The sequence below is a fragment of the Oncorhynchus mykiss genome, chromosome 25, assembly GCF_013265735.2.
Source record: "Oncorhynchus mykiss isolate Arlee chromosome 25, USDA_OmykA_1.1, whole genome shotgun sequence".
In the NCBI taxonomy this organism is placed as follows: domain Eukaryota; kingdom Metazoa; phylum Chordata; class Actinopteri; order Salmoniformes; family Salmonidae; genus Oncorhynchus; species Oncorhynchus mykiss.
In genome coordinates, this window is record NC_048589.1 from 13402952 (window position 1) to 13427031 (window position 24080).

Here is a 24080-nt window from a genome sequence, read left to right on the forward strand (position 1 = left end):
CTGAGTAGGTGGAGAGACTAGGGAGACAGACATTTCAGATATACTTGCCGCATGTGAATGTAAACACAGACATTGCTTCCACCACATCTGACGGGTGCTGGGGTTATAATGAGAGTGACTAACAAAGATGATAAGATTTGCCATTTGATAATTATAATATATACAGTTGAAGTTGGAAATGTCTCATACACTTAGGTTGGAGTCATTAAAACTCGTTTTTTCAACCACTCCACAAATGTCTCGTTAACAAACTATAGTTTTGGCAAGTTGTTTAGGACATCTACTTTGTGCATGACACAAGTAATTTTTCCAACAATTGTTTACAGACAGACTATTTAACTTATAATTCACTGTATCACAATTCCAGTGGGTCAGAAGTTTACATACACTAAGTTGACTGGGCCTTTAAACAGCTTGGAACATTTCAGAAAATTAAGTCATGGCTTAAGAAGCTTCTGATAGGCTAATTGACATCATTTGAGTCAATTGGAGATGTACCTGTGGCTGTATTTCAAGGCCTACCTTCAAATGCAGTGCCTCTTTGCTTGACATCATGGGAAAAACAGAAGAAATCAGCCAAGACCTCAGAAAACAAATTGGAGACCTCCAAAAGTCTGGTTCATCAGGCCTGAAGGTACCACGTTCATCTGTACAATCAATAATACGCAAGTATAAACAACATGGGACCACGCAACCGTCATATCGCTCACGAGGGAGATGCGCTCTGTCTCCTAAAGATAAACGTACTTTCCTGGGAAAAGTGCAAATCAATCCCAGAACAACAGCAAATGAGCTTGTGAAGATGCTGGAGGAAACAGGCACAAAAGTATCTATATCCACAGTAAAACGAGTCCTATATCGACATAACCTGAAAAGCCGCTTAGCAAGAAAGAAGCCACTGCTCCAAAACCGCCATAAAAAGCCAGACTGTGGTTTGCAACTGCACATGGGGACAAAGATCGTACTTTTTGGAGAAATGTCCTCTGGTCTGATGAAACAAAAATAGAACTGTTTGGCCATAACGACCATCGTTATGGAAAAGGGGGAGGCTTGCAAGCCGAAGAACACCATCCCAACCGTGAAGCACGGGGATGGCAGCATCATGTTGTGGGGGTGCTTTGCTGCAGGAGGGACTGGTGCACTTCACAAAATAGATGGCCGCAGGAGGCAGGAAAATGATGTTGATATATTGAAGCAACATCTCAAGACATCAGTTAAATCTTGGTCGCAAATGGGTCTTCCAAATTTACAATGACACCAAGCATACTTCCAAAGTTGTGGCAAAATGGCTTAAGGACAACAAAGTCAAGGAATTGGAGTGGCCATCAACAAGCTCTGACCGCAATCCTATAGAAAATATGTGGGCAGAACTGAAAAGGCGTGTGCGAGCAAGGAGGCCTACAAACCTGACTCAGTTACACCAGCTCTGTCAGAAGGAATGGGACAAAATTCACCCAACTTATTGTGGGAAGCTTGTGGAAGACTACCTGAAACGTTTGACCCAAGTAAAAAAAAAAAATTGCTATCAAATACTAATTGTGTGTATGTAAACTTCTGACCCAATGGGAATGTGATGAAATAAATAAAAGCTGAAATATATAATTCTCTCTACTATTATTCTGACATTTCACATTCTTAAAATAAAGTGGTGATCCTAACTGACCTAAGACAGGCAACTTTTACTCTGATTAAATGTCATGAATTGTGAAAAACTGAGTTTAAATGAAAAAAAAAAAATATTGATCGACCGAGAGTCCATTTTTAGACATACCCTAGGTTTGGATAAAATCAACTATACCGTGCATTCGGAAAGTACTCAGACCCCTTCACTTTTCCCACATTTTGTTATGTTACAGCCTTATTCTTATTTTGGGCTCTGTGCAGAGTGTCGCTGCACAGCTCCATTTTGTTGCTCCCAGCCTATAGACAGAGATTAAAACAGGAAGCCCCCGCACTCAAGTCTGTTCAACGCTGGTCCGACCAATCGAATTCCACGCTTCAAGATTGCTTTGATGAAGTGGACTGGGATATGTTCCGCATAATGTCAAACAACAACATTGATGAATACGCTGATTCAGTGAGCAAGTTTATTAGCAAATGCAACATGACCGAATGCAAACAGTGTAGCTATTCTCTTCGCAAAGCAATCAAACAAGCTGAGCGTCAGTATAGAGACAAAGTGGAGTCGCAGTTCAACGGCTCAGATACGAGTGGTATGTGGCAGGGTCTACAGTCAATCACAAACTACAAAAGAAAAACCAGCCCCGTCGCGGACTACGATGTCTTGCTCTCAGACAGACTAAACAACTTCTTTGCTTGCTTTGAGGACAATACAGTGCCACTGACACGGCCCACTACCAAAACCTGTGGGCTCTCCTTCACTGCAGCCAATGTGAGTAAAACATTTAAACGTGTTAATCCTTACAAGGCTGCAGACCCAGACGGCATCCCCGGCCGCGTCCTGAGAGCATGCGCAGACCAGATGGCTGGTGTGTTTACGGATCTATTCAATCAAACCTTATCCCAGTCTGCTGTTCCCACATGCTTCAAGAGACTCACTTCCGTAATCATGAAGTGTTTTGAGAGACTAGTCAAGGACCATATCACCTCCACCCTACCTGACACCCTAGACCCACTCCAATTTGCTTACCACCCCAATAGGTCTACAGACGACGCAATCGCCATCACACTGCACACTGCCCTAACCCATCTGGACAAGAGGAATACCTATGTAAGAATGCTGTTCATCGATTACAGCTCAGTATTTAACACCATAGTACCCTTCAAACTCGTCATTAAGCTCAAGACCCTGGGTCTCGACCACGCCCTGTGCAACTGGGTCCTGGACATCCTGACGGACAGCCCCCAGGTGGTGAGGGTAGGTAACAACATCTCCACCCCGCTGATCCTCAACACTGGGTCCCCACAAGGGTCCGTTCTCAGCCCTCTCCTGTACTCCCTGTTCACCCACGACTGCGTGGCCATGCACGCCTCCAACTCAATCATCAAGTTTGCAGACGACACTTCAGTGGTAGGTTTGACTACCAACAATGACGAGACGGCCTACAGGGAGGAGGTGAGGGCCCTCGGAGTGTGGTGTCAGGAAAATTAACTCACACTCGTTGTCAACAAAACAAAGGAGATGATCGTGTACTTCAGGAAACAGCAGAGGGAGCAGCCCCCTACCTACATTGACGGGACAGTTGTGGAGAGGGTGGAAAGTTTTAAGTTCCTCGGCGTACAAATCACGGACAAACTGAAATGGTCCACCCACACAGACAGCGTGGTGAAGAAGGCGCAGCAGCGCCTCTTCAACCTCAGGAGGCTGAAGAAATTCGGCTTGTCATCAAAAACACTCACAAACTTTTACAGATGCACAATCGAGAGAATCCTGTCGGGCTGTATCACCGCCTGGTACGGCAGCTGCTCCGCCCATAACCGTAAGGCTCTCCAGAGGGTAGTGAGGTCTGCACAATGTATCACCGGGTGAAAACTACCTGCCCTCCAGGACACCTACACCACCTGATGTCACAGGAAGGCCAAAAAGATCATCAAGGACAACAACCACCTGAGCCACTGCCTGTTCACTCCGCTATCATCCAGAAGGCGAGGTCAGTACAGGTGCATCAAAGTGGGGACCAAGAGACTGAAAAACAGCTTCTATCTCAAGGCCATCAGACTGTTAAACAGCCACCACTAACATTGAGTGGCTGCTGCCAACATACTGACTCAATTCTAGCCACTTTAATAATGGAAAAATTGATGTAATAAATGTATCACTAGCCCCTTTAAACAATGCCACTTTATATAATGTTTACATACCCTACATTACTCATCTCTTATGTATATACTGTACGCTATACCATCTACTGCATCTTGCCATCTTGATGTAATTAAGCGCTCTGGAGAAGGTTTCATCAAGGATCTCTCTGCACTTTGCGCCGTTCATCTTTTCCTCGATCCCGACTAGTCTCCCAGGCCCTTCCGCTGAAAAACATCCCCATAGCATGATTTTGCCACCACCATGCTTCACTGTAGGGATGGTGCCAGGTTCCCTCCAGACGTGACGCTTGTCATTCAGGCCAAAGAGTTAAATCTTGTTTTCATCAGACCAGAGAATCTTGTTTCTCATGGTCTGAGACTCCTTTAGGTGCCTTTTGGCAAACTCCAAGCGGGCTGTCATGTGACTTTTACTGAGGAGTGGCTTCTGTCTGGCCACTCAACTGTAAAGGCCTGATTAGTGGAGTGATGCAGAGTTGGTTGTCCTTCTGGAAGGTTCTCCCATCTCCACAAAGGAACTTTGGAGCTCTGTCAGAGTGACCATCGGGTTCTTGGTCACCACCCTGACCAAGGCCTTTCTCCCCCGATTGCTCAGTTTGGCCGGGCGGCCAGCTCTAGGAATAGACTTCTTCCATTTAAGAATGATGGAGGCCACTGTGTTCTTCGGGACCTTTAATGCTGTTGAAATGTTTTGGTACCCTTCCAAAGATCTGTAACTCGACACAATCCTGTCTCGGAGCTCAACGGACAATTCCTTCGACCTCATTGCTTGGTTTTTGCTCTGATATGCAATGTCAACTGTGAAACCTTATATAGACAGGTGTGTGCCTTTCCAAATCATATCCAATCAATTGAATACAAATTGTAGAAACATCAAGGATGATCAATGGAAACAGGATGCACCTGAGCTCAATTTCGAGTCTCATTGCACACGGTCTGAATACTTGTATAAATAAAGTATTTCTGTTTTTATCAGGCTGTAACGTAACAAAATGTGAAAAAGGGGAAGGAGTCTGAATACTTTCCGAATGCACTGTACCCTATGTAGGCTACTGAGCTTGTCTGATGCTTTAAGCAGTGCAATTAAAAATGAAGACACTCAAATGACTAAAGAGGGAACCAGAGATCAATATAGCCGAGCCAGAAGAAAATAATCTGTACCAGACCCAAGGGTAACAGTTTACACCAGCGCTCGGCAACCTTTTCCATTTGGAGTGCCAAGTTATAGTACCATTTCTATTGATCTGTGTGCAAGTTATTATTTTCATATGCACATTTTTGTGGAACAGTTTCCTTTCATTTATAATAGTCTTCAAATCTTAAAAATCAATGTCATGTGTTTAATCAAATTCTATCTAAATGAAAATGATTTAAAAAAAAATGTAATTCCATTGCCTTTGCCAATATGTAAAAATGGCCAACAAATAAAAACATTGCAGCCCGCAGGTAGAAAATATCCTGATAAAAATAAATATCCTAGAAATTACATTGGCTAAGCATGACCTGTCTGCAAGGAACTTGAAACATTGTATTAACTATTAATTTGGTCTGACCTGAAACTGTTACATGGGATGACGCTGGAGGGACTAAGCAGGTACGGGGAGTCAAACATTTAATATAGAACGGACATGGAACGAGACAGGAGCAGCGTCAGCAAACGAGTAACACAAACAAAAAACAATTAATACAGCAGTGGGGAACAGAGCAGGGAACTGACAAATATAGGGGAGGTAATAAACGGATTATGAATGAGTCCAGGTGAGTCCAATATCGCTGATGCGCGTGACGAGGGAAGGCAGGTGTGGTGTGCGTAATTGATGCTGGCAGGAGTGCGTGATGCAGGGCAGCCTGGCGCCCTCAAACGCCAGGGGGAAGAGCAGGAGCAGACGTGACAGTACCCCCCTCTCTAGGTGTGCCACCCGGCGTGCCACCTGGGTGAACCGGACGGGACATGGGCGCTGCGCAAGCCGGTTGGGGCGTGGAAGCCCGACGAACCGGCCGGAGCGTGGGAGCCTGGCGAGCCGGCTGAGGCATGGGAACCTGATGATCCGGTAGAGGCAAGGACGCCTGTCGATCCTGCTGCAAAGAGGGAGCCCAATGATCTGGTGGAGCGTGACGTGGGATGGGCGCCTTCTGAGTAAACCGGGGATAGGAATCCTCTCGAGCCAGCTAGGGCGTGAAAGCCCGAAGAGCTGGCTAGGCACCCCCGGTTCCATCGACAGCGATCCAGAGCCGACGTCACCACCACACGGAACACCAGTACTCCCCGATGCTTTGTAAGTTGGCTGATGCATTCTGTCACATGAATTGACGCTGGAGGGACTAAGCAGGTACGGGGAGTCAAACATTTAATATAGAACGGACATGGAACGAGACAGGAGCAGCATCAGCAAACAAGTAACACAAACAAAAAACAATTAATACAGCAGTGGGGAACAGAGCAGGGAACTGACAAATATAGGGGAGGTAATAAACAGGTGATGAGTGAGTCCAGGTGAGTCCAATATCGCTTATGCGCGTGAAGAGGGAAGGCAGGTGTGTGTAATAGTGGCAAGAGTGCGTGATGCAGGCCAGTCTGGCGCCCTCAATCGCCAGGGATGGAAGAGCGGGAGCAGACGTGACAGAAACTCCTACTAGCAAACTTGTAACCTATAAAATATTCTGGGCCCTCAGAGTTTCCTGAGCCAGTGAGCTCCGGACAGATATACACAGCTGTAGGCTATTTGCTCAGGGGATAAGAAGTAATCACTCCAAACAAAAGACAATGAATAAATTGACAACTCGTAAATGGAATGAAATAAACCAAAACATTTTTCTCACACCTAGGCCGTGCGCTCCGCAAACAGCATCACATGTCCTACAATGACAATGGTAAGACTGTAATACTATATTGAATGTATTAACAGAAATTACTGTAACAAAACAAACATTGTAGATTAGAAATTATGGTAATTAACAGTAAATGTCCTACTGGTGATACTGGTGTGTCATCCCCCGCGGCCTCCACAATGGATTATTCCACTCAGACAGCCATGAATCAGACAGGTGTCTCGTGTGCCATACATTTTTTTATATATATTTGACACTGTAATGTCACAAAACCACCCGCTGGCCAGTTGGGCAACCGTGCACTACGCGCACTAATACTCCAACACACATATAAACACACACTGCATAATTTGCTCACACACACATAATGCACACATACATTTATATAGACTCTACATACATCCACTTACATACAATTGTCATCTACGCTGCTTATCATATATCCTGATGCCTAGTCACCTAGTCACCTATACATACAGTTGTCGGAAGGTTACATACACTTAGGTTGGAATCATTAAAACTCGTTTTTCAACCACTCCACAAATTTCTTGTGTACAAACTATAGTTTGCAAGTCATTTTTCCAACAATTGTTTACAGACAGATTATTTCACTTATAATTCACTGCATCACAATTCCAGTGGGTCAGAAGTTTACATACATTAAGTTGACTGGGCCTTCAAGCATCTTGGAAAATTCCAGAAAATGATGTAAAAGCTTTAGAAGCTTCTGATAGGCTAATTGACATCATTTGAATCAATTGGAGGTGTACCTGTGGATGTATTTCAAGGCCTACTGTCAAACTAAGTGCCTCTTTTCTTGACATCATGGGAAAATTAAAAAGAAATCAGCCAAAACCTCAGAAAACAAATTTTAGACCTCCACAAGTCTGGTTCATCCTTGGGAGCAATTTCCAAACGCCTGAATGTACCACGTTCATCTGTACAAACAATAGTACGTATAAACACCATGGGACCACGCAGCCGTCATACTGCTCAGGGAGGAGATGCGTTATGTCTCCTAGAGATGAACGTACTTTAGTGTGAAAACTGAAAAACAATCCCAGAACAACAGCAAAGGACCCTGTGAAGATGCTGGAGGAAACAGTACAAAAGTATCTATATCCACAGTAAAACGAGTCCTATATCGAGCAGGCCTTTCTAATCGACCTGGCCCGGGTATCCTGGAAGGATATTGATCTCATCCCATCAGTTGAGGATGCCTGGTCGTTCTTTAAAAGTAATTTCCTCACCATCTTAAATAAGCATGCTCCTTTCAAAAATTATGTGGACAACTACAAATACCTAGATGTCTGGCTAGACTGTAAACTCTCCTTCCGGACTCATATTAAACATCTCCAATCCAAAATCAAATCTAGAATCGGATTTCTATTTCGCCCAAAAGCCTTCTTCACTCATGCCGCCAAACTTACCCTAGTAAAACTGACTATCCTACCGATCCTCGACTTCGGCGATGTCATCTACAAAATAGCTTCCAAAACTCTACTCAGCAAACTGGATGCAGTCTATCACGATGCCATCCGTTTTGTTACCAAAGCCCCTTATACCACCCACCACTGCAACTTGTATGCTCTAGTCGGCTGGCCCTCGCTACATATTCGTCGCCAGACCCACTTGCTCCAGGTCTATGCTAGGTAAAGCTCTGCCTTATCTCAGCTCACTGGTCACGATAACAACACCCACCCGTAGCACGTGCTCCAGCAGGTATATCTCACTGTTCATCCCCAAAGTCAACACCTCCTTCGGCCACCTTTCCTTCCAGTTCTCTGCTGCCAGTGACTGGAACGAATTGCAAAAAATGCTGAAGCTGGAGACTTATATTTCCCTCACTAACTTTAAACATCAGCTTTCTGAGCAGCTAACCAATCGCTGCATCAATAAATAGCCCACCCACTCTACCTACCTCATCCCCATATTGTTTTTATTTACTTTTCTGCTCTTTTACACACCAGTATCTCTACTTGCACATCGTCATCTGCTCATTTATCACTCCAGTGTTAATCTGCTAAATTGTAATTACTTCGCTACTATAGCCTATTTATTGCCTACCTCCTCACGCTACAACGTTTTTTTCTATTGTGTTATTGACTGCATGCTTGTTTATGTGTAACACTGTGTTGTTGTTTGTATCACACTGCTTTGCTTTATCTTGGCCAGGTCTTAGTAGTAAATGAGAACTTGTTCTCAACTAGCCTACCTGGTTAAATAAAGGTGAAAAAAATAAAATAAAAATAACCTGGTAGGCCGCTCAGGAAAAAAGAAGCCACTGCTCCAAAACCGCCATAAAAAGCCAGACTACGGTTTGCAACTGCACATGGGGACAAAGATCATACTTTTTGGAGAAATGTCCTCTGGTCTGATGAAACAAAAATAGAACTGTTTGGCCATAATCACCATCGTTATGTTTGGAGGAAAAAGGGGGAGGCTTGCAAGCCGAAGAACACCATCCCAACCGTGAAGCATGTTGTGGGGGTGATTTGCTGCAGGAGGGACTGGTGCACTTCACAAAATAGATGGCCGCATGAGGAAGGAAAATTAAGTGGATATATTGAAGCAACATCTCAAGACATCAGTCAGGAAGTTAAGGTTTGGTCGCAAATGGGTCTTCCAAATGGACAATGACCCCAAACATACTTCCAAAGTTGTGGCAAAATGGCTTAAGGACTACAGAGTCATGGTATTGGAGTGGCCCTGTATATAGTATGCTTACTTACGTGCTCTTCTTATTTTTATTTATTGCGTGTTTTTGTTATCTTTTTAGTATTACATTGTTATTGATTACTGCATTGTTGGGGTTAGCGCTTGCAAGAAAGGCATTTCACTGTACTTGTACATGTGACATTAAAACGTTCAATTAAACCATACTGCAGCAACCCAAGGCTATGTGTTGCCTGACTGCTGCTCAAGCCCACCTCTGTTCTCGTCATTGCCTTCAGGTCACCACGCGGAGACAGATAAGTACAGAGGATTAGACAATGGGGGTTCTTTTCTTTTCTTGTCTTACTTCATTTCATTTACCACAGTAACACACTTGTTCTGTTCTGACTAGCAACGTCCAATTTACAGCCACATGGTGTGTTTTAGTTTTGTTTCCAGACAGAAGTCCTAGACAGGTTTCGCCATGCTTTATCATCAGCCGACGAGGAACAGGGTGAAACTTGAACAAAAACTCTTTGCCTATTGGGCCTGTCAGAGAAGATGGCTGCCAAACACTGTTTCAATGAAAACAATCGATCAGTGACTTGACATTCAGAAGAGAATAACATTGACATAAAAGCATAACAACTCACAGATATTTGAGGTTTTCCAGGTCTTCAAAGGTTCCTCTGGGAATCCGTCTGATATGGTTGTTGTTGAGGAGGCTGTGAAGTCAAGAGAATGGCCATTATTTGAAAGACCTAACCAATGGAGTATTACACTTACACAAAGTGAATCCATACAGACTAGTAGAAACAAGTTGAAAATTGTCCATGCTGGCGTACTATTGTGTCAAGATCTAATTCTAGGTCAATGCCAGTCTAAACAGAGTTCAACCTTCCAGAGTACATAATATAGTTCAGATCCCTGGCACATTGTAGCTGTTCTATAGAGCATCTGGTTTGAATCCTACACACTGTCACAATTTGTTCTGCATTTATAATGGCTGCCAGATCTATGGGGTAGAATCTGGACAAGGATCAATAATGGCTGTCATAGACTTTCTGCAACACTACAATATCCTTTTCCAATAAAGGCCTGAGTTGGTGATCCCTGAACTTAGTGCCATAGAAACGGGAATTAATGCAGAAAAATCTGTTTTGGAAAAGGGTATGATATGTATAAGCAGAACATTAATTGGGCAGAACATGCCTCTTCACCTTGCTTTTTTGCCTAAAAACATTTGGCCTCAATTGGCTTCTTTTGAAAATGTTGGTGATGGATGCTGTCCCAGGGGCCTTTGCATCCTGCCTTGGATTTTTCTTTCAACTTAAAAACTGATGAACTCTACATACACTATTGTATAATCAATGTTCAGAGTGACAGCTAGACACAGTCTGTCACAGACTGAACCAGAAAAATACAGGCAGTAGGCCCCTCCAGTCTTGCCTTCATGTAGGAGCCAGACATCTATTTCAGTCTGCCTGAGACACTAATAATTGAACTGTCTACCCAGTTGAAAGACCGGCAAGCTTTAGATCCTGTGTTATTTTTCAGTCTGTGAGCAGGAGGTTGAAGCCGTGAAGAGTCCTCTATGAAACACGGAGCTCCATAGACTACATGGCTAGCCGGTCGGTCTGATACCGTAGGAAAATCTCATCTGGTCTTTCTCTTTCTTAACATTCCCTGGCCCTACCTTTCTCCATGGACAGCTCTTCATATTCATACACTAGCCTCATAGGCTGATCCCTGCCACATGGCTGACTGTAGGCTAGCAGGGCTGGGCCATGATAAATGGCTGGGAGAGTGAAGGGGAAAAATAAATTCCTCACAGATTATGAGGTGACCTACATGTGTGAAAGAACAGCAGAACGGAGAGCAAGAATCTGCCACTCAGTGTTCATGTGTGTGGACTGAATGACTGGCTACAGGACTTTCCAGGGACCACTAATGATGTGACGTGTTTCTGAGTCTTGGGACAAAAGATAAACAAAGAGAACTGGGTGTTTATGGGAAGAGATGTGGCTTACAGAAGTAGTTGACTCCTGATCCATGGCGATTACATAATTGTGTATGCTCTGTTAAAATGCATTTGCAGTGAGTTCTCCGGTAACCAAGTCAGTTACACTCTTTTCAATTGCTGAGTGTGTAGGGGAATAGACAAAGGAGGGAGGAAGGAGGGAGACTTACAGCGTGTTGAGGTTCTTTAGACGTTTGAAGGAGCCAGACTGTAAGTCCTTGATTTTGTTGAACCTCAGGTCTCTATGGAGGGAAAAACAGGAAACCCAGTCATGAACAACATTGAGACAATCGAGTCTGTCCAACCAATCATCAACATGGAAAAGTTTTTACCCGCTGATGGCTATGAGGAAACAGGCTGATACAATGACTATAATATACTTCAGTATATTCCATGTGTATCCAAACCCCTTAGGAATCTCCACTAAACAGTGTTTATTATAAAGCATGAATAATAGTCACATTACTCATATTACAGGAATGCCATTCGTGAAGGTGTAATAATGGGGAATGGTTTACTTAACATTGCCCTAAAGCGAACAATGAAGAGATTTGTCATGGCTGTCAGGGAGACGAGGGAGTTTAGTAGCCTATCACTTTATTCGACCCTCTCATTATACAGTGACGATATCATGTCATGACACTAACCACTCATGTCCATTATGACATATACCTTATCCTGATAGGCCCCTAACCCTTCACTGAAACACTATTTGGTTTGTAACTAAACGAGGTGGGTAGGCCATAATAGGGTTAAGTACTTAACCCATATAGAGCTAGATGCACGTTGTCTCATTCAGTGAAATGGGAACATTGCTAAACAATGAAGTTATGCTTGTGGAACTTAGCCTCTTAAGTCATTCGACCTTCAACTGAGTAATTTGCCAAAAGTATTTTCATAAGACGGAGAGAAAAAACGCTCTGTAAGTGGAACCAGCTATCCATATGAATGACATACTGAGGGGCACAAGAGAGAAGTTAGGGTTTGTTGCTGCTGCCTTGAAATGATTCCTATTTTCCTGTCATCACATTACATTGTCATACAAGTCATTGTCCTCAGACGGGCCATAATTGGGTGTTAAGAACAAAGAGCAGATAGCCTTGCTGCAAAACACTAACAACAAGGACCACAACCCAGTCCAGAAGACAGAGTCCAGCCACAGTAAGAGAGGCAAGACAAGATGGTGTTGGTGTCACTCCCTGATCTGTTTCACCTGTCTTTGTGATTGTCTCCACCCCTCTCCAGGTGTCGCCCATCTTCCACATTATCCCCTGTGTATTTGTACCTGTGTTCTCTGTTGCCAGTTCGTCTTGTTTGTCAAGTTAACCAGCATTTTTGTGTCTCAGCTCCTGATTTCCCCAGTCTCTCTTTTTCTCGTCCTCCTGGTTTTGACCCTTGCCTGTCCTGACTCTGAGCCCGCCTGCCTGACCCTGAGCCTGCCTGCCGACCTGTAACTTTGCTCCACCTCTGGATTATTGACCTCTGCCTACCCTGACCCTGAGCCTGCCTGCCGTCCGGTACCGTTGCCCCACCTCTGGTTTACTGACCCCTGCCTGCCTTGACCTGTCTATTGCCTACCCCTGTTGGATTATTAAACCTTTGTTAATTCGACGTTGTCTGCATCTGGGTCTTACCTTCATTACTGATAGTTGGAGACACAACACAGATATCTTTAATCTCTAAATGTAGGAGACGGAATGCTAAATCAATCCCCCAGCTACCCACATTCAACCATGAGTAATAGAAATCAATCATCAGCTACTCTGTAATGACCTTAACCTTCACTGACTGACTCCAGGTCAAAATACGCCCACATGCTCCACTAACAGAGTCATTCCAGTGACACCTTCTCTAAGTGTTGCTGAGTGGGTAACTGGGAGTAAAGTCATTTCAAGCATTCAAACTGTCTTTCTACTTTGTCAGTAAAGATGTGAGTTCTGTGTCCATTCTTTCACCTTTGCTGACATGGTCTTCTCTAAGACAGTCGACTATTCAGTGCTGTGAATTCCATCTGAAACATGGGGTTCTTATTCACATTTGTTCTGTATCTGCTTTGCATTAATGTTGCCTAGTTACTAGGGCTGGGATGATACCAGTATCACGATACTCGTTAGTATCGTGGCAAGGAAACAAAACACAAATCGGATTGAACTTCTTTAGAAAAATAGCCCTAATGTTGGAAACAAACGTTGTCATCCAGAGTCACATTTATTTAATTTCCAAGCTATAGCACAAAATATTTTACATACAGCAGGTTTTTAAAGGACCGAAGAGTTTCCTGTTTTCAAGAGTTTGGTCTGCTTCCTGTATCATCCCGGCCCTACTAGTTACCAGTGCTAGGGCTGGGCGGTATACTGTATTTTATGATATACCGGTATTGATGCAAGGACTGGTTTGGGTTTTTACTTTACCTAATATAACGGTATTTGAATGTATGGTTTGTGAAATGTGATATGCTGTGTGTAAACCATTTTTATGGTTTACACCGCTACTTGAGTAATCCCTCTCCCCCTTGGCATGGGAAACATATGTTAACATTGCCAACGCAATGCATCTCTCTCCCTCCCTCTCTCTCCATGGCGATTTCCAACCAGATCTAGCCCCGCCCCCTGTCACTCAAGGAGCGCATTTCCTGTTGCTTTGAAAACGATGTTGCGGGTGAAAATATATTGGTCGCGGGTTCGGGTTTTTTGGCTTCTCCTAAATTGCACTGCGGCCGCCATGTAAATTTCTTACAAATATATATTTCACTGTTACCTGCTGCTGCTGACTATCAAGCATGTTATTGCTGACTATCAAGCTTCTTGTTGCTGACTATCAAGCAGCTTGTTGCTGAGTGAGTGAGAGAGAGACTGAGTGAGTGAGTGAGCGGTGGGGAGGGCCGGAGGGGTGTGTGTGCTTTGAGACTGAGCGCTGCAGCAGGCAGCAGAGTCATCTGAGTGAGAGGCGACAGAGCAGGACCTTGCACTTCGTGACAATTTTTTACCAGGTGTAGGTAGACTATTTAGATTGTCATTACAGAGACACCTATTTCCAAACCCTTTTTCCATAAAACATATTAACGCGCTAGAACTGATGCGTGTCAAGAAATAACAGGGACAACAGGAAAACGACTTTAGGTGTTCTAGAGCGCATTAGATACATTTGCTCGGAGGTGGTTTAAACTGCATTCTAATATCGTCAGTTTATGGAAAACCATTTGAAGCGAAGGGTTTTACGCTCAGTTATTGGGTCTCGAGCGCAGCTGTTATGGGAAAAGGAATGAAAATGACGTTACATGTGGAGAATGATACATTTGCATCTGTTGGCCATCGATTAGCCTATTGATTTATATACCTACGTAGACTACTGTAGCCTACCATTTTATACAATAAACATGTTGAAATTACGATATCACTGGAGTCATTGCAAATCAATTTGTGACACTTGTGTACCCTATCTGGGGCTTTCAAATTGATTTAATCAGTGGTGGAAAAAGTACTCAATTGCCATACTTGAGTAAAAGTAAAGATACCTTAATAGAAAATGACTCAAGTAGAGGTGAAAGTCACACAGTAAAATACTACTTGAGTGAAAGTATACAGGTATTTTATTTAAATTATACATAATAATCAAAAGAAAATTAACAAATAATTCCATATTCCTTATATTAAGCAAACCTGACGGCACCATTTTCTTTTTTTCTTTTTATTTATGGATAGCCAGGGGCTCCAACACTCATTTACAACATTTACAAAAGAAGTGTGTGTGTTTAGTGAGTCCACCAGATCAGAGGCAAATCAAATCAAATTGTATTAGTCACATGTGCAGAAAACAACAGGTGTAGTAGACCTTATAGTGAAATGCTTACTTACGAACTCCTAACCAACAGTGCAGATAAAAGTAACAAGTAATTAAAGAGGAGCAGTAAAGAAAAATAGCAATACATACAGTGGGGTGTCGGTACAGAGTCAATGCGCGGGGCACTGGTTACATGTAGGCAGAGTTAATTAAAGTGACTATCCATGGATGACAACAGAGAGTGGCAGTGGTGGGGAGGGTGGGGGGGCAGTGTGAATAGTCAAAATAGATTCAAATGGACAGCCATTTGACTAGATGTTCAGGAGTCTTATGGCTTGGGGGTAGAAGCTTTTTAGAAAACTCTTGGACGTAGACTTGGCGCTCTGGTACCGCTTGCCGTGTGGTAGGAGAGAAAAAAAGTCTATGACTAGGGTGGCTGGAGTCTTTGACAATTTTTAGGGCCTTCCTCTGACACCGTCTGGTACAGAGGTCCTGGATGGCAGGAGACGTGAGTGTGGGTTGGTAGTCATTTAGTCAGGTTGCCTTAGTGTTCTTGAGCACAGGCACTATGGTGGTCTGCTTAAAACATGTTGATATTACAGACTCAGACAGGGAGAGGTTGAAAATGTCAGTGAAGACACTGCTAGTTGGTCAGCCTGGCCCTGCGGCCTTGTGAATGTTGACCTGTCCAAAGGTCTTACTCACATCGGCTGCGGAGAGCGTGATTACACAGTCGTCCGGTACAGCTGGTGCTCTCATGCATGTTTCAGTGTTATTTGCCTCGAAGCGAGCATAAAAGTAGTTTAGCTTGTCTGGTAGGCTCGTGTCACTGGGCAGCTCTCGGCTGTGCTTCCCTTTGTGGTCTGTAATGGTTTGTAGGCCCTGACACATAAGACGAGCGTCAGAGACGGTGTAGTACGACTCAATCTTAGTCCTGTATTGATGCTTTGCCTGTTTGATGGTTAGTCGGAGGACATAGCGGGACGTCTAATAAGTTTCCGGGTTTGAGTTCCGCTCTTTAAAAACGGCAGCTCTAGCCTTTAGCTCAGCGCGGATGCTGCCTGTAATCCATGGTTTCTGGTTGGGGTATGTATGTACGGTCACTGTGGGGGTGACGTCATCGATGCAGTTATTGATGAAGCCAATGACAAATTTGACAAATTTGACCACATCAACACCATTATCCCAGAAACCCTAGACCCACTCCAATTTGCATACCGCACCAACAGATCCACAGATGTTGCAATCTCTATTGCACTCCACACTGCCCTTTCACACCTGGGCAAAAGGAACACTATGTGAGAATGCTATTCATTGACGACAGCTCAGCGTTCAACACCATAGTGCCCTCAAAGCTCATCAATAAGCTGGGGAACCTGGGACTAGGTGCCTCCCTCTGCAACTGGATCCTGGACTTCCTGATGGGCCGCCCCCAGGTGGTAATAGTAGGTAACAACACATACGCCACGCTGCACCTCAACACAGGGGCTCCTCAGGGGTGCGTGCTCAGCCCTCTCCTGTACACCCTGTTCCCTCATGACTGCATGGCCAGGCTCGACTCCAACACCATCATTAAGTTTACCGATGACACAACAACTCTGATCACCGACAACGATGAGACAATAAGGAGGAGATCAGAGACCTGACTGTGTGGTGCAAGGACAACAACCTCTCCCTCAACATGATCCAGACAAAGGAGATGATTGTGGACTACAAGAAAAGGAGGACCGAGCACGACCCCATTCTCATCGATGGGGCTGTAGTGGAGCAGGTTGAGAGCTTCAATTTCCTTGGCGTCCACGTCACCAACAAATCAACATGGTCCAAGCCCACCAAGACAGTCATGAAGAGGGCACAACAAAACCTATTCCCCCTCAGGAGACTGAAAATATTTGGCATGGGTCCTCAGATCCTCAAAAGGTTTTACAGCTGCACCATTGAGAGCATCCTGACGGGTTGCATCACTGCCTGGTATGGCAACTGCTCGGCCTCTGACCGCAAGGCACTACAGTGGGTAATGCGAACGGGGCCAAGCTTCTTGACATCCAGGACCTCTATACCAGGCGGTGTCAGAGGAAGGCCCTAAAAGTCGCCAAAGACTCCAGCCGCCCTAGTCATAGACTGTCCTATGAGCGCCAAGTCTAGGTCCAAGAGGCTTCTAAACAGCTTCTACTCCCAAGCCATAACACTCCTGAACAGCTAATCAAATGACTAGCCAGACTATTTGCATTGCCCCCCCCCCCCCTGTCTACGCTGCTGCTACTCTCTTTTATTATCTATGCATAGTCACTTTAATAACTCTACCTACATGTACATATTACTGCCTGTTCAATTACCTCAACACCGGTGCCCCCGCACATTGACTCTGTACCGGTACCCCGTTTATATTGCCCTGCTATTGTTATTTACTGCTGCTCTTTAATTATTTGTTATTCTTATCTCTTACTTTTTTTGTTATTTTTTAAAACTGCATTGTTGGTTAAGGGCTTATAAGTAAGCATTTCACTGTCAGGTGTTGTATTCGGGCGCATGTGACAAATACAATTTGAATTGATTTGATTTATACATTATGGGTCACTCACTCTGTGAAATCCCTGCATATGGATCCAATTATGGAGCCCAACTTTTTAAATATTCACTTCCTTTCATATATGAGCCTCAACCAAGGCTGTGTGCACCACTGGCTAGAGTCGAGCAGGAGGAGCAGGAAGCCAGCTGAGCGCCTTTCACCGTCTATCAGAAATACTTCTCTGATATCTGACCATCTACAGCCCCTTCAATATCAACAAAAGTCAAGTAACATAACATTTAGGGCTGGCACAATTACCGTATAACCGACGGTTATGGGTGAAGACCGTCATGAAAATAAAATAACCGTCATAACTAGGGCTGTGGCAGTCACAACATTTTGTCAGCCGGTGATTGTCAAGCACATTACTGTCGGTCTCACAGTAATGGACCGTTAATGAACATAAACACATTTAGCATTTCCTGGTTTCCACACATAGCCCACAATCATTTTAAAAAGTCTAATAAATCCATGATTTATTTTAGACAGGTCTAAAAAAAAAGCATGATATGAAGAAAATGTAGTCTATTTCAGAAGAACGGAGAGCATTATCTGAGTTGTCCTTATGTTAGGTCCTGATGTGGCTATGCCATATGGCTGTGGGCTACACTAGTTCATTTAGCAGACAAGATTTTCTTATAATTCCGTGGCATTATTTTATATTATTTTATAGTATGAAGAATACAATATAACAAAGCTGAATAAAATCTAACTATTTTCTCCAAATGATTTGAGGGAGTGTGCACATTTTGTGTTAAGCGGGTAACAAAGAAACAGGTACTCCTATACGCTTCATTTAGAGTTATTAATGTTACTTCAGTTGTTCTACAAACGTTGAACTACATGTTTCGATTTTTATCACATTTTAAGGCTGCATGATGAGACTAATGATTTAGAAAAAAGTTACTTGAAAGGCATTAGTTTTGCTTTGGTTTTTTGCACAGGCTGTACACACTCCAATAGGCTCTCATTCACAATTTGACAAGCACTTGATAATGCCTCGAATTTCACGGAGGCATCCCCTATGTGGCCATAATGCACCCTCAAAAAATCCATGCCTTTTGCGGCCCAGAGTGCTGCATTGTGCCCTTGTCCCTGAGTGTGCTGCGCAATCCGAAGCGTCTCTCACTCACACAGCTCTCTGTCGCGTGATCTGGTATTTCTCACAGGCTACAAGTGAAGACAGACACATCGGGGATGCAACTGTGCGCGTCCTTATCCAATGCCGAGGTGCATATAAAAGATATTGGAAGAACTGTCCACATATACTTTTCATCAACCAACCAGATGAGTTGGCCTAACGAACAGCAAAAGCACTAGCCTATGTCAATCTACTATCCCCCATAGTACAAAAGCCGACCTATTCTATTCTGTGTGAGAAATAAATATTCCAAACATAGTCTGGGACAGTTGTGGGATGCGATAGATCCCAAATTAATACAACCACTAGCATCAAAAAATATTTTTGGTGCAATGTGGCTTACGCAGCAGATCATAACGTTTAGCTTAAAATGTTGATAAACTATTAGGCTGTTTCTTAACATTATAAGAGCAGCAATGTGCACATGGTAGTAGGCTATAAACGTGAATGGACTATAATCTATGCATTTAAATAGCAAATGGAGGACGCTTTTCCCCGTAGTTCATTTTCATGCCAGCCAGGTAGGCTATACACCTGTTGTAAATATAAGCCATGTGGTTAATATTAGGATACAATTAATGCATAGAAAAAGAAATGCAAGCATAATGGACCACATACCCAAAGCAATAATGACAAAAGGAAACGTTTCTGTTTCCAAAACAGCTAAACTTTTCAACAGTAGTCTCCTCCCTATCAAAATACATCAGAAGCAGTAGAAACATTCCTCAGCCATGCTTCTATGCATACTCTACATACCTCCCATCCCTGCCCATGGATATTCACACTTTCCTAACAAAGCTGGTGTTTATAGATGGACGCTAACTGTTGGTGAAGAAAGACTTTAAGTTGTATGCCTTGAAGGGGAGACCCATCTACAGGCAGCCAACCTGGGAGTTAGGTAGTGCAGAACTCTGCCAAGGCATGCTGGAACAGGGGTTGACCCGAAGCCGCCAGGCTCGGGGAAGGAGTGAAGGGACAAGGGGCTCTGGGGGCTGCTACATGCTGGTTCAGGCAGCACCTTCGTACCTGTACAACTCAAACATGAAAGTAGAGGTGTGTGTATGTGTGTGTGTGTGTGTGTGTGTGTGTGTGTGTGTGTGTTAGATTTAGGCAGGAAAGCATTACAAGATCCAGACACTAGAACCAGCCAAAGGGTGCTGAAAAGTGTTTGTGAGAAAATACTAATGGGGTGCCCTCAGAGTGAAGCAGTGAACAAAAACGTTGGAGAGCTCAAATGACAAAGTGTACCTATCCATCACGCACACATTCTCTCCTCCAAGCACTTGGCTGATAATCCCTAAAGCTTACTTACAACAACGCTGTCCAAAATAGACATACAGCAACATTCTCCAAATAGTATGTATTTATTAGGGCCGGGACGATACAAGTATTGCGATATTCGCTAGTATCGTGGCAAGGAAGTAGAACACGAAGCGGATTTAACTTCTTTAGGAAAACAGCCCTAATGTTGGAAAACAAACATTATATTGTCATCCAGAATCACATTTACTTAATTGCCACGCTATAGCACACAATATTTACAGTGCCTTGCGAAAGTATTCGGCCCCCTTGAACTTTGCGACCTTTTGCCACATTTCAGGCTTCAAACATAAAGATATAAAACGGTATTATTTTGTGAAGAATCAACAACAAGTGGGACACAATCATGAAGTGGAACGACATTTATTGGATATTTCAAACTTTTTAACAAATCAAAAACTGAAAAATTGGGCGTGCAAAATTATTCAGCCCCCTTAAGTTAATACTTTGTAGCGCCACCTTTTGCTGCGATTACAGCTGTAAGTCGCTTGGGGTATGTCTCTATCAGTTTTGCACATCGAGAGACTGACATTTTTTCCCATTCCTCCTTGCAAAACAGCTCGAGCTCAGTGAGGTTGGATGGAGAGCATTTGTGAACAGCAGTTTTCAGTTCTTTCCACAGATTCTCGATTGGATTCAGGTCTGGACTTTGACTTGGCCATTCTAACACCTGGATATGTTTATTTTTGAACCATTCCATTGTAGATTTTGCTTTATGTTTTGGATCATTGTCTTGTTGGAAGACAAATCTCCGTCCCAGTCTCAGGTCTTTTGCAGACTCCATCAGATTTTCTTCCAGAATGGTCCTGTATTTGGCTTCATCCATCTTCCCATCAATTTTAACCATCTTCCCTGTCCCTGCTGAAGAAAAGCAGGCCCAAACCATGATGCTGCCACCACCATGTTTGACAGTGGGGATGGTGTATTCAGCTGTGTTGCTTTTACGCCAAACATAACATTTTGCATTGTTGCCAAAAAGTTCAATTTTGGTTTCATCTGACCAGAGCACCTTCTTCCACGTTTGGTGTGTCTCCCAGGTGGCTTGTGGCAAACTTTAAACAACACTTTTTATGGATATCTTTAAGAAATGGCTTTCTTCTTGCCACTCTTCCATAAAGGCCAGATTTGTGCAATATACGACTGATTGTTGTCCTATGGACAGAGTCTCCCACCTCAGCTGTAGATCTCTGCAGTTCATCCAGAGTGATCATGGGCCTCTTGGCTGCATCTCTGATCAGTCTTCTTCTTGTATGAGCTGAAAGTTTAGAGGGACGGCCAGGTCTTGGTAGATTTGCAGTGGTCTGATACTCCTTCCATTTCAATATTATCGCTTGCGCAGTGCTCCTTGGGATGTTTAAAGCTTGGGAAATCTTTTTGTATCCAAATCCGGCTTTAAACTTCTCCACAACAGTATCTCGGACCTGCCTGGTGTGTTCCTTGTTCTTCATGATGCTCTCTGCGCTTTTAACGGACCTCTGAGACTATCACAGTGCAGGTGCATTTATACGGAGACTTGATTACACACAGGTGGATTGTATTTATCATCATTAGTCATTTAGGTCAACATAGGATCATTCAGAGATCCTCACTGAACTTCTGGAGAGAGTTTGCTGCACTGAAAGTAAAGGGGCTGAATAATTTTGCACGCCCAATTTTTCAGTTTTTGATTTGTTAGAAAAGTTTGAAATATCCAATAAATGTCGTTCCACTTCATGATTGTGTCCCACTTGTTGTTGATTCTTCACAAAAAAATACAGTTTTATATCTTTATGTTTGAAGCCTGAAATGTGGCAAAAGGTCTGTGGAAAAAAGAAATGGAAAAAAGAATGTGATACTGGTATCACCCCGGTATTTATGGGAAAAGGGCAGAATAAGTCAGGGCTGAAATACCAAGGGAGCACTTTATGGCTGTTGGTCTCAGATACATTTCAGTATCAGGTAGGTAGACCACACCCTCTATTGATTGCGTTGGATGAATTATGCCTTTGTCAACAGAAGCACTTGTCCCCTAAAGTGTGTGTAGCCTACTATTACAGTATATTCCTACAGTAGCATCTAAACAGCAGTCCTGCAATGACTGTTTCACTGAAGACAACTAGTAGGCCTACAAATTCACATTCAAAACCTTCACCATTTACGAGCGTAATTCTTCTAACATTAATGGCCCGAAATTATCCTTCCTCAAATAGCCCTCAGTTGTTTGTCTGACTATGATAAACAACAGACGAACAATATGGCATTGTGATCCCAGCAGTAAATGAGTTTACCATGCCAGATAAAGGAGCGTCTGGAGCCAGAGTGCTCGACACAGTGGCTTATCACCATGGATTAGTGAGAAGACTGGGAGGAAGTGGAGGAGGGTCATGGAGTAGTGAGAATACTGGGAGGAAGTGGAGGAGGGTCATGGAGTAGTGAGAAGACTGGGAGGAAGTGGAGGAGGGTCATGGAGTAACAACAGGAACATATCGGGCAGACCTCCAATAAACAGCTACTTGAGCCTGTCTGTCTGTCTGTCTGTCTGTCTGACTGACTCCACAGCAAACACCTTTCACAGCAGACACCTTTCATCAGCAGGAGATTGTTCAGATTGTTCTTATTTTTTGCCTATTGATGTTCATTGAAGGGTTTTTGAACAAGCTTCATTGCCAGAGTCCATTAACTCAAGTCCATGTTTTGATTGCGCTGTTCCCACTCTAAAGCTTATCAGGCCACTGAAGCCCCAAAAAATGTGCACAATGTAGCAGCAGAAACATACTTGTCGGTCTTGGCACTGCAGATACTGTCGGAAATTGAAACCTGAACACAACACAGTTTTGATACAGTGCAAACTTTTTGGATGCATTGGCTTGACTCCAGAGGGAAAACAAACTGAAAGTATCTTGGATCTACCGCCCAGCGCCCACACAGATAAACTGTGCCACCCTGCCTTAATCAGTGTACTGATAATAACAGAGCAAGGTCCATACTGTCTGGGAATACATTTATACTGAACACAAATATAAATGCAACGTGAAGTGTTAGTCCCATGTTTCATGAGCTGAAATAAAATCTCTCAGAAATGCTCTCAAATGTTGTGCACAAATTTGTTTAACTAACATCCCTGTTAGTGAGCATTTCTCCTTTGCCAAGATAATCCATCCACCTGACAGGTGTGGCATATAAAGAAGCTGATTAAACAGCATCATCATTACACAGGTGCACGTTGTGCTGGGGACAATAAAAGGTCACTCTAAAACAGTGGTTCCCAACCTTTTTGGCTTACTGTATCACCAAATGAATTTTGCTCTGCCCGGAGTACACCTGAAGTACCCCCTCATGTACATTTAACCAGTAGACCTATGGTCTCATCAGTCTTCTCAAGTACCCCCTGTGGATAGGCCAAGTACCCACGGTTGGGAAAATTGCTCTAGAACGTGCAGTTTTGTCACACAACACGTGCCACAGATGTCTCAAGTTTTGAGGGAGAGTGCAATTGGCATGCTGACAGCAGGAATGTCCACCAGAGCTGTTGCCAAATAATTTAATGTTCATTTATCTGGCATAAGCTGTCTTAGAGAATTTGGCAGTACGTCCAACCGGCCTCACAACCGCAGACCACGTGTAACCACACTAGCCCAGAACCTCCACATCCGGCTTCTTCACCTGCGGGATCGTCTGAGACCAGCCACCCGAACAGCTGATTAAACTGTGGGTTTGCACAACCAAATAATTTCTTCATAAACTGACTTCAGTGGGCAAATTCTCACTTTCGATGGCCACTGGCACGCTGGAGAAGTGTGCTCTTCACAGATGAACCCCGGTTTCAACTGTACAAGGCAGATGGCAGACAGCGTGTATGGCATCGTGTGGGTGAGCGGTTCGCTGATGTCAACGTTGTGAACAGAGTGCCCCCATGGTGACGGTGCGGTTTTGATATGGGCAGGCATGAGCCACGGACAATGAACACAATTACATTTTATCGATGGCAATTAGAATGCACAGAGATA

The 24080-nt window shown here is 43.7% G+C and overlaps 1 protein-coding gene across 2 annotated transcripts in view; it reads right to left on the reverse strand.

Moving 5' to 3' along the window:
• LOC110505382 (peroxidasin) overlaps positions 1-24080 on the reverse strand; it is an 89973-nt gene that overhangs the window by 52194 nt on the left and 13699 nt on the right. For both annotated transcript variants that reach the window (XM_021584564.2, XM_021584563.2), the window contains exons 2-3: positions 11455-11526; positions 9918-9989 (exon numbers count right to left, since the gene is read on the reverse strand). In XM_021584564.2, coding sequence (XP_021440239.2) covers positions 9918-9989; positions 11455-11526 — 144 coding nt within the window. The remainder of the gene's footprint in view (positions 1-9917; positions 9990-11454; positions 11527-24080) is intronic.